The sequence below is a fragment of the Vigna unguiculata genome, chromosome 8 (assembly GCF_004118075.2).
Source record: "Vigna unguiculata cultivar IT97K-499-35 chromosome 8, ASM411807v1, whole genome shotgun sequence".
Classification (NCBI taxonomy): Eukaryota; Viridiplantae; Streptophyta; class Magnoliopsida; order Fabales; family Fabaceae; genus Vigna; species Vigna unguiculata.
The window spans coordinates 20,270,815-20,281,584 of NC_040286.1; the positions used below are offsets into that span (position 1 = coordinate 20,270,815).

The following is a 10,770-nucleotide window of genomic DNA, read 5'->3' on the forward strand; positions in this document are numbered from 1 at the left end:
AAATACATACATAAAAGTGCGATAGTGACTGTGTTTACGCTAGTGTATATATATATATATATATTTTTTTTTTTCTTTTTCAAATTGTAAAATAAAATAAAAATTAAAGAATCAGAAAATAAAGGAAAACACATGCTATATAGATTCAGTTGAACCTTCTACATATTTTTAAAGATATAGACTCGGTTGATACCAATAAAAATCTGGGAATAGATTTGATAAAAAAATTATAAAAGAAAGAATTATTTTAACCTAATATTTTTTATGTTATTTTCCTTTCTCTTATTATTTATTCCCTCTCTATTTCTCGGATTCAATTTTGCTTCTCTCCCTGTACTCCTTCACCACACCTTCAGCTTCTCTGTGATGAACGCCTCCATCATTGGTTCGGCTTCCTCTATTCTCATTGTCTTTTTTTTTTTTTTTTCTCCATGTCACTTCTTTGTTTTTTCTTTGCCTCTTATGTTTCATGGTCTGACCTTGTGGTGTGCACCATGTTGAAGATCCGTTACAGGGTGATTTCCCAGAAGTCATAGAGGAGTATTTGGAACATGGCTGTATGAAATGTATTGCCTTCAATCGCCGTGGTACCCTTCTTGCTGGTAACCTCTCTATTATTCTTCCTGTGTCTCTTTCCTTTCTCTTTCGTGTTTTTGTATTCAACTATTATTGTGGTTCTTTTTGGTATTATCCTTGATGCATTTCTGTGCAATGTTTTTGTCTTTTGATTCTAAAGATGGGCAGTGGTTAAAATTTGATTTTTATGTTTTAAGTGGCGATTTCAAGATTAAAGTAACCAGCTTTGGTTAGTATTTTCCCCTGATGGCCCAGGTAAGAAAAGAACAATATTTTTTCTTTTCAGGTGTTTCTTGTTTGGTAACTTTCCTTATGGGGTTATGTTGAATTTGGGATTTTAGCATTAAGCGCGGAATGAAGTTCTATGTTTTTGTTTTTTTTTTTTTTTTTTCTTGCCTTGGGTCCTGCGGATGGAAAAATAGTAATATCTACTCATACAATTGATGCCAATGCACTGGATAAACATAATATGCATAATGTGGTTGTTTGTTTATTCATGTTAATTTCTAAGCTTCGTCTTGTATAGAAAAATAACCTAAATTTTTATGCAAGTCATGTTCATAGTATGATTTATTGAATTTAGAGGAGGATGAAAGAGAAAAACAGAACAGGACTGAATCGAATGTTGTTGAGAGAAGTAATAGAAGTATTTTTATTTTTTTATTATCTGAAATTGATAGGGTAGTCTAATCTAACTACCCATATATACTTATATTATTCCCGCTATGGCTTAAGGCCTCACCTTACAAGACAGTCAAGTTAAAGTGTACTAAGATCCTATCCTAGCTAGGTTTTCTTAGTCTATTCTAACTAGGTTTATTGGACCTAACATTATATCAAACCACCCATAAATACCATTTATACCACCTTTTAAGCCAGTTAAGTTTAAAGTCTACTCTTCAGGAAATTTTCTAGAAATGTAGTACTTAGGTTCTCCATACCCATTATATAAACTCTTGATATACTTGCTACTGCTACACACTGATACCGATGAACTATACATGCATTTTAGCATGTGACTCCTGAACCACGTAATCTACCAACAGAGTTGGCTAATAAACATTTGTAATTATTGCATGCACTTTAGAGTTAATGGTATGAACAATTTAAGATTTAAGATCAATGAACCAAATGCAATATGATCGCAGGCAAGAAATAGTTACTAATCACTTACTTTTAATTTCGGTTTATGTTGATCGCACAGTTGTGTCAAACTCTTTCTGAACCATCTCTCGTTTGTCTCTCATCTGAACTTTTTCTCCCTGTGGAGCAACTTTTGTGGGTTTATATTTTAAAGTATCCATTTCTGTTATGGACTACGCCAATCTGATGGTTACTCTAATTTTTTATTTAGTTTGTCAGAATGCAGCGTGGACAATCTCGTTAAGTTCAAGAATTTTGAAAAAGCATTCTGATTTGATTTTATTTTGATATGTTTTCTATTTTTGGATTAGATTTCAAGATAAATTATTGGTAGATTTTTTGAAAATTGTGGTAATTCATTTTCTGAAGCATGGACTTATTTCCATGATGTGTGCTATCTGTTCAAATGTTATTGGAGTTATTGTATGATGATATCAATTTTCTCATTTTGATCATGATTTGCACAATTGAATCAGCTGGGTGCAATGATGGAAGTTGTGTTATTTGGGATTTTGAAACAAGAGGCATCGCTAAGATTCTTCATGATGATGAATGTTCTTCCCCCATAACCAGCATCTGTTGGTCAAAGTATGGTCATCGAATTCTGGTATCTGCTGCTGACAAATCATTGATTTTGTGGGATGTTATGAGTGGTAAGAAGATAACACGAATAGTTTTGCAACAAACCCCTCTACAAGCGCGTCTTCATCCAGGATCTTCAACACCATATCTTTGCTTAGCATGTCCTCTTTCATGTGCTCCTATGATTGTTGATCTGAATACAGGAAACACAACTTTGCTTAAAGTTTCTGTGTCAGAAACAAGCAATGGTCCAATCCCTCCCTCACGCAATAAGTCTTCTGATGGAATAACCTCCTTTACACCAACCGCTGCTTGTTTTAACAAGTACGGGACTCTGGTTTATCTGGGAAACTCAAAAGGTGAAATTCTTGTTATTGATTACAAAAATGGTGAAGTGCGTGCTATAGTTCCAATCACTGGTGGTTCTGTTGTAAAGAACATTGTGTTCAGCAGGAACGGGCAGTATCTACTCACGAACTCCAATGATCGAGTAATAAGGATCTATGAAAACCTTCTGCCCCTGAAAGACGAGGTCAGAACCCTTGACGAACTGAATGAGAACTGTGGTGATCTAAATAACAGTGAAAAGTTGAAGGCCATTGGGTCAAAATGTTTAATTTTATTCCGGGAATTTCAAGATACAATCACAAAGGTACACTGGAAAGCCCCTTGTTTCAGTGGTGATGGTGAGTGGGTAGTTGGTGGTTCTGCTTGCAAAGGTGAGCACAAGATTTACATATGGGATAGAGCTGGGCATCTTGTGAAAATCCTTGAAGGACCAAAGGAAGCTCTTATAGATCTAGCATGGCATCCTGTACATCCTTTTGTTGTATCTGTTTCCTTGAATGGCTTTGTTTATATATGGGCAAAAGATTATACCGAGAATTGGAGTGCATTTGCTCCTGACTTCAAGGAGCTTGAGGAAAATGAGGAGTATGTAGAGCGTGAAGATGAATTTGATCTGATTCCTGACACTGAGAAGGTAAATGTTATTTTGTTAGATTGGTCATGGATATCTTTATTTCTTTTTGCCCACTCTTTTTTGTGTAATATGCTTGCAAAGGTGAAAGGTCCTGATGTAAATGAAGATGAGGAAGTTGACATCGTATCAGTGGAGAAAGATGCCACTTTCAGTGATTCTGATATGTCTCAAGAAGAGCTATGTTTCTTGCCAGCAACCCCTACTCGTGATCCTCTGGAACAGCAAGACAAGTGTGCAGAAAGTTCTTCAAAGTTGTTGGACAGCAATAACACTGGATCCCCTTCAGAAGAAGCTGGACCGAATGGACTTATGATGAATCACGCATCCAGTCTTCTTGAAGGTAATAGCATGCTTTGCATTATATGATTGTAGCAAAGTTCACAAATTCTAATTTTAATCCCCAATCCAAAAAGTAAAAGTTATAGAATCATGCTCTTGTAACTTTGCCAGTAAATTTATCTCGTGGGATTAACTTTGCAGTTTGCAACTTCGCTTGATTAAGTCTATTACTTGAAGAAATTGGATAATTACATGTCTATGTTTGCTAGAATGGAGAGATGATGACGGGTGAAAAAACTGGAATTTGAGTTGAAGAGAATTGAGGAGAAAAAGATTCTATTTTTTTTTTCTTTTAGTCAACATTTCTGTTCAATCAAATAGAAGGAAAATGCATCACACTATCTGTGTTCTTTCGCTTTCTTTTGCTCCATTTCTTCTTAGCCAAGTATAGTGGTAGGTTTAACATGTTAATTAGAATATAGGACCAATTAACTTGGTAATTATGGTTCTAATAAATTTCAAAGTCCTCTAACTTCTTCCAGTGTGTCTAATAAATTATGGTTCTAATTAATTAGAATAAAGGACCAATTAAAAGTTTCCCTTTTTATTCCTGGTATGGTTGAAATGTCAATGTATTGTGTATGCATTTTTCTGGTATGTTCCTTTTGACTCTTATGCTGCCTTCAATAATAATGTTTTATTTTTCAATTTTATGAAGAGGATGCTGGACGCGTTAAAAGAAAGAGGAAACCTTCAGAAAAGGTGTTGGAATTGCAAGCAGAAAAAGTTAAGAAATCTTCAAAATCAAGCAAATTGGCAAAACCCAAGAGCAAATCTTTGGTTGATCAAGATAATGGTAACAGTTTTCATGGTGATGGGATTTCTGATGAATGATTGTAGGTTACGAAATTCTTGTTCACAAAAGCACAATTCTTTTATTGATTTTTGTTTTTGTTTGGTTTTCATTTCTTAAAAATTTTACTCTTGCATAGCTTTATTTAAACTTGCCTACTCTTTTTTGACCTATGTTTCTAAGTTGGTGGTGGCTAGTGAAGGCTGGTGTTTCCTTTAGTTCATCTTTTTTTGTGGCCATCCTCATTGGTGACAACTTTTTCCGTATAGGTTTGAGTTCATATGAACATGTTTGAATGAACGATGTTAACTTGTTGAACCTTTGGTAAATTTCTCAACTAGTTTGATTTTTCTAGCACAATGTAATTTTTGTAGCAATATTTAACTAGTTTGGGGAGCAGTTTTTTGAGGTTAATGCAAAATTCACGTCCCTCTGGTCATGTGCAGTGTTTTGCTTTGTGATCTTCTTTTGCATCATTTATAAATTGCATTCTGCATTTTTTTTATGATGTGTGTCACATTGTTTAAATTGCCTGTGGTCTAATGTACTGTCCCCTATTTTGTTTAATATACAGTTACGGAAGTGGCATGATCCAATGATTTTTCTAGCACCCAACAATCTTACACTGCTCTTTAAATATGTTTTTGGGATGATTGGTTGGATTACATGATATTGAGCATAAAATCTCTAGCATACGCTGATCCTGCCATCCCATAAAATTCATTATTTGAGACCACCCTTTTTCCATTTAATCAAGATTTTCAAACTTATTTGTCATGCACATCTTGACCTCTTCCCTACACTTCTCCTTTTTCTGGTCTGGTTTGTGTTTTCTCTTCATCTTCTCTTGGTAAACATGTCTTTTATGTTTGATAGACACGGCTGTTTAAATATACAAATAATATATAATTATATATTATATTCATGTAAATAATATATAATACATCATACATATATTGCAATTTACATCTGATGATAATTTAAAAATATTAACTATTAATAATTTTTAAAGGTATATTAGCGTGTTTATAAGTTTCTCTGAACCAGGTTCAGGCTAGGTTGGTTTTTCAAACAGATTAGCCTTTTGACTAGGAAATAGGTCAGATGTTTTAATTATGAACCAGGTTCTTTAGCTTACCAAGGCTTGGATGCCATTTAATTCATGTGGTTAGGGATGATGAATTTCGAAGTTGCTGGAATTTGTTGCCAGACATGGTATAGGGTTTAAGCCACTATTCTACCTTGAAATTAGAGTAAAAAAACTCAATGATTATGGAGGATATTGAAGAATATTTGTAATATATTATTGTACTAAGTATTACTAAAGGAAAATAAAATTTCAAGAATAACTTTGTTAATACCTCTAAAAATCTAAGTTATTTTCAGTCCTCTTAAAATATAAAATCTTCTCTCTTCGCTGAATGTTTGAGCCAATGAGATAAAATTATAACAAAGAAAGTTCTTCCTTGCCACCCTTTGGTTTCAACTTTGTTAGTGATAAAACAATTTTTTAACCTCTATTGATGGTTCACTTTCGAAATAAGTGGTGGAAATAAGTCAAGGAGCTTGATCTATTTATTAAAAAGGTTAAGTTTAGTTTTCTTAAAAACATTGTTTAAAGAAGAAATAGTTAGGCTGATTTTAAAAGGACAGTTTACTGCACTTAAAAGTCAAATGTGTTTATATACAATATATATATATATATATATATATATATATATATATATATATATATATATATATATATATATATATATATATATATATATTTCACATCAATTCACTCACACTACTTATAAAAGTTTAATTCAATTCTATACTATAAGTTCAATTTATGCAATTTGTCCATATATATTCCACTTCAATTCAGTCACACTACTTATAAAAGTTTAGTTCAATTCTATACTATAAGTTCAATTTATGCAATTTGTCCATATATATATATATATATAAAAATAAGTAGTATAGAATTGAACTAAATTTTTATAAGTAGTATAGAATTGAACTAAATTTTTATAAGTAGTGTGACTGAATTGATGTGAAATAAAGCAAATCGACTTATCTGAATATTAGTTATTAGTTATAATTCAATGCAGTTTACACAATTCAGTATAGGAGCATTTAATTCTTTTTCCAAAACATTTGAGTTTTTTCTAATATAGTTTAGTTTTATATAAGTTTAGTTTTTTAACAATACCTTAGTTTTAAGAACATATTCTGATTTATTTGAGGGGAATTATCCAAACAAAGGGGTTTGTTTTTGTTGATTTGGACTAGAGAAGGCAACCATGATGTATCAGGAAATGGATGGGTAACGAGAATATGCAAAATGCTTTGAAGGGTGTCTATGAAAGGTAAATAAGTTACCAATTCAGTTTAATTTTTTGTAAGTCTTTGTTTAAAAAGTAATTTCAGTTTTCAGATATATGCATCTTAAGTATTTAATTAATGAGGCATGAAATAAAGAAATCCATTCTGATCGCCCATTGTACGTTTTGATCAAACTATCTTATCTCGCAGTTATACTAGCTAGTTCTAGAAGTTAAAAGTTGATAATAAAAGAAATTGTAGTAAGTATTGTAAAAATAACTAAGATTGATGCTTAGATTGAAGGCTTGAAGAAGGTGTTTTGATGGTAACAATTGTAGTTAATACTAAAACTAAGTTAGGTGCATATTTATTTTTAATAGAGAAGTTCTGAAAATATACTTAGTTTTGTATTCAGTCACCATAATGACGTGAATCATGTGTGAAGGAATATGGAGTTCTAGAAGTTTTCTTTTCAAATATTAAAGTTGACATCCAATCCATATGGGTGTAAGTATAATTTGAGTGCATTTTAGATTGGAAAGCTTTATAATAATAAACCATATTTCATTTTTTTTTCTTATACATGCAATTGATTATTTGTATTTTATCATTTTAGGTCCATACAAAGAAATGAATCCATTTGAAACAAGAGTATGGAGGATTTGGTTTTGTTATAAATTAACCAAGAAGCAGCCTAGGAGAACTTGTGTAGATAATGAATCTCACATTAATACTGGACTATTTTGATATTCCAAATAAAGAATACCTTAAAAGAAGATGGAGAGTGCCAAGTATAATGAAGGGAACAAATATCGTGTGGAAGATTATTTTTATTTGATATTGAATTGATTATTATAGTAATGATCTGGAGTTGGATAGTTTGCTTTTGCTTTTTAGTATTTGTTACTAGCGATAGCACTTGTAATTTTAACTTAATTTATTAGTATGAGCCTTTCAATTTGTATGTGAGCTTTTAATGCATTCTCGTTGTTTACATAGATATATTGGAAGCAATTTTAAAGTTATTTGAACTAGTGCGTTTACATGCAAATTTATATTTTAGTTAAGAATTTAAAATTTGTGTTACAAATACTAGAATGATAAAACGTGCTATCCACCGAGTATTTAAATTATGTTTACATGTTTTTTTTTCTCTTTTTTAGAAGGATCTTATTATAAGTACTTTGGAGTTTATTTTGTTTAGTGGTCCAACAATTCCTTTGATGCATGAAGGTTGGTGTTCTCGTACAAGATATTCTGTAACAAGATTCTAGATTACATTGAGATTGAGGTGTGACTTTTGAGGGTTTATGCAAAATAACATTGATGTTCAAATAACTGTTATTTATACCTCTATAAAAGGACTCCCATTAATATTTTTATTTTATCTTTTATTATATGTTAAAATTAAAAAATAGAAATAAACTATTCAAATACTAAAAATAACTACGTATATTTCAAAAACATAATAATTACAAATTATTTGTATATTTCAAAAACATAATATACTATAAGTAACTTGTTACTCTATTCTTGTGTGAACCACCATTATTAATTTATTTTCTTGAAAAGCACGAAAGCATATAAAATATTTTAAATCATGGCTTGCTTCTTTTATACTAATACCATATAAGCTACATAAATGGTTAAAAGGTTATGTAATTTTTAAAAGACTATTTACTTGTGTGTTTTGATGTGTACTATTTATTATAGGATTTACGAATTAAATATGGGTTGTTTTCATGCATACACAAAGATGAGTTAAAATTGTGGGGTTGCTCAATTTCTTTATATTACAAGTAGCACCAACAAATAACATTGGTAAGCATATGGTTTTTCAATGTTTTGAGCAGAAACCCCACACAGCAGTTAAACAGGATTCAAATGCGTAATTTGTATACACAAATTATTGAGAGGAAAGATTTTGTAACAAGAAACCAGGTGAAAGGAAATTGATATGATGCCATTGATTTGTCTATGGTCTACGTAAACGAAGCTTGTAGGTAGCATAAACTCCTAGTGCCACCACAAGAACTGCTGCACCCATATATATCATCTTTTGTTTATCTTCTTCATTGAACCTTTTAGCTAGACCAGTCACAGCTTCAGAAGCAGAAGCAGTCACTTGCTTAATTCTAGACCTTGTTGATTCAGGCAAGGCCTTTTCATCACTCTTGTCTCCAACATCATTGCCAATTTTACCATTCATTTTATCTTCAAATGTTCTCAACCCTTTTCTTTCTTCTTTCATTTCCTCATCCTTTTCATGTGCCTTTCCTGATTCCAATCCCTTCTTGGAATGCTCTTCTTCACTTTCACTTTCTTCCTTTCCAATAGCCTTTTGCTTTTCCTCTCCCTGAAGCTTGTCATTAGTTGAAAAGGTATCCTTTGGGGGAGTTTCCTCTTGACCCTTGTGAGGCATAGATTCCTTTGTATGTTCTTCTGGGGTTAAAGTTGATCCATCATGATCAACTTTTTGGGGGGTTCCTTCTTGATCCTCTTCAGACTTGTACTCTTCTGTGTCCTTTCTTGGGGTTGAACTCTCTTGATCAACTGGTTTTTCGCTTTTAACTTGGGTTGTTGCAGCTTGTTCTTCAATTTCCCCTTGATCCTCTTGATGCATAGCCTCTTCTTGTGTGGCATTTGGTGGAGTTGAAGTCTCATGATCAATCTCTTCTTCATTCTCATTTTTTGATTTGGTTTTATCTTGGTTATCATCTGCAGGAGTAGAAGCATCTTGGTTTTCATCCACAGGGTTTGCTTCTGTTTCTTGTTGTGGTTCTTTAGGAGATTCCTGTGTCTCCTTTTTAGGGACTTTATGTGGAATAGTTGGTATTATTATGATGACGGTTTTTCCATCAACCTTTCCCTTAATCTTGTTCATGTCACAATATTCTGGAACTTGATACAATGTATTGAAACGGACCCTTATATTGTTTCCAAGAGATCGTTCACCATGAACTCTAACTCTTGTAAAACCGTATTCAACCTTCGCACCCACATGCTCACGTGCAAAACCTGTATCATGGGAAACCACATGCACATGGTTACAAAAATGGAAAATCTTCAACTCAAACTCCAACAATGAAGAAGAAAGAAATAATATATATATATATATATATATATATATATATATATATATATATATATATATATATAGATATAATAAATGATCACCCACATAATTTTTTTTTCTACTGTCTTAACAAAATAACAATTCCGAGATAAGAACCATAGAAATCCAGCTCTAATGAACTATAAACTAATACACAAAAAAAAAGACTAAAATATCCGAAAATCTTAAATCAATTCGTTTATAACTTTTTTTATTTATATATTATTCATTTTCTTCACTGCCGAAACTTTTTTATAAATACAATAGATTACATTTCTCTATGTAACTAAATATACACACACACACACATATATATATATATATATATATATATTCCTTAAAATAGTAGACAAGAATAAATATTTTAAGATTTTATGCACATAAACAGTATATAATGACTAAAACTTAAATATACTATTCCTATGCATAAATCGATTCCTGGTTAAATGATTAATTTAACGGAAAAATCAATAATTGATAAATTTAGTAAATCAAACAAAGGAACCATAAGAATTAATAAACCAAACGAACCATCAGGAAGATGAACGCGCAGGATGATTGATTCTGGTGTTTCCTCCGTATCATATTTGGCTTCCAAATCTTGGTAGATGGACATGTTCTCACTCTTTCTCTTTTGTTCAATTTCTCTTTATTTTCTTTGCCTTCAATTTCAGCAAATTGAGTAGCAAATGCAATGGAAGAATGAATATTTGTTGATGATTGCTTTCATTTTATAGTGAATAGTTGGGATGTTGAGTTTTCTTAAAAACGAAACCATTCCTTTTTGGTTGCTATGATTTTCCTGCGAGATTGAACTTCGTGAATATCCTCTTCTCATTTGTGAGGTATAACTTCTTCAATAAATAAAGTTAAAAGTTCTTTGTTTGGCTCACACACCTCAAATTTCAGCAAGTGGGGGGCAAACGTGTT

At 31.9% G+C, this 10,770-nt stretch overlaps 2 protein-coding genes across 9 annotated transcripts; one reads left to right on the top strand and one right to left on the bottom strand.

Moving 5' to 3' along the window:
* The first annotated feature begins 306 nt into the window (after window positions 1-306).
* On the top strand, window positions 307-7,689 carry LOC114193464 (protein RBL-like). 8 transcript variants are annotated; one of them, XR_003606267.1, is made up of 8 exons: window positions 307-385; window positions 504-602; window positions 2,196-3,283; window positions 3,365-3,623; window positions 4,281-4,458; window positions 6,698-6,769; window positions 7,171-7,232; window positions 7,342-7,689. XR_003606267.1 is itself a non-coding variant. In XM_028083278.1 (7 exons), exons 1-6 carry the CDS (start codon window positions 367-369, stop codon window positions 6,728-6,730), a joined length of 1,641 nt encoding a protein of 546 aa, XP_027939079.1. In that variant the 5' UTR covers window positions 307-366; the 3' UTR covers window positions 6,731-6,769; window positions 7,342-7,689. The 8 variants fall into 8 exon arrangements, 5 of the variants coding, with proteins under 5 accessions (XP_027939079.1, XP_027939076.1, XP_027939077.1 ...); XR_003606268.1 differs by having other exon boundaries at window positions 4,281-4,418; window positions 6,693-6,769; XR_003606266.1 differs by having other exon boundaries at window positions 4,281-4,418.
* Window positions 7,690-8,667: 978 nt separating this feature from the next.
* LOC114195262 (protein RESTRICTED TEV MOVEMENT 2-like) lies at window positions 8,668-10,525 on the bottom strand. Its single transcript, XM_028085666.1, has 2 exons — window positions 10,372-10,525; window positions 8,668-9,743 (listed from the first exon to the last, which is right to left on the bottom strand). Exons 1-2 carry the CDS (start codon window positions 10,454-10,456, stop codon window positions 8,701-8,703), a joined length of 1,128 nt encoding a protein of 375 aa, XP_027941467.1. The 5' UTR covers window positions 10,457-10,525; the 3' UTR covers window positions 8,668-8,700.
* Window positions 10,526-10,770: the final 245 nt, after the last annotated feature.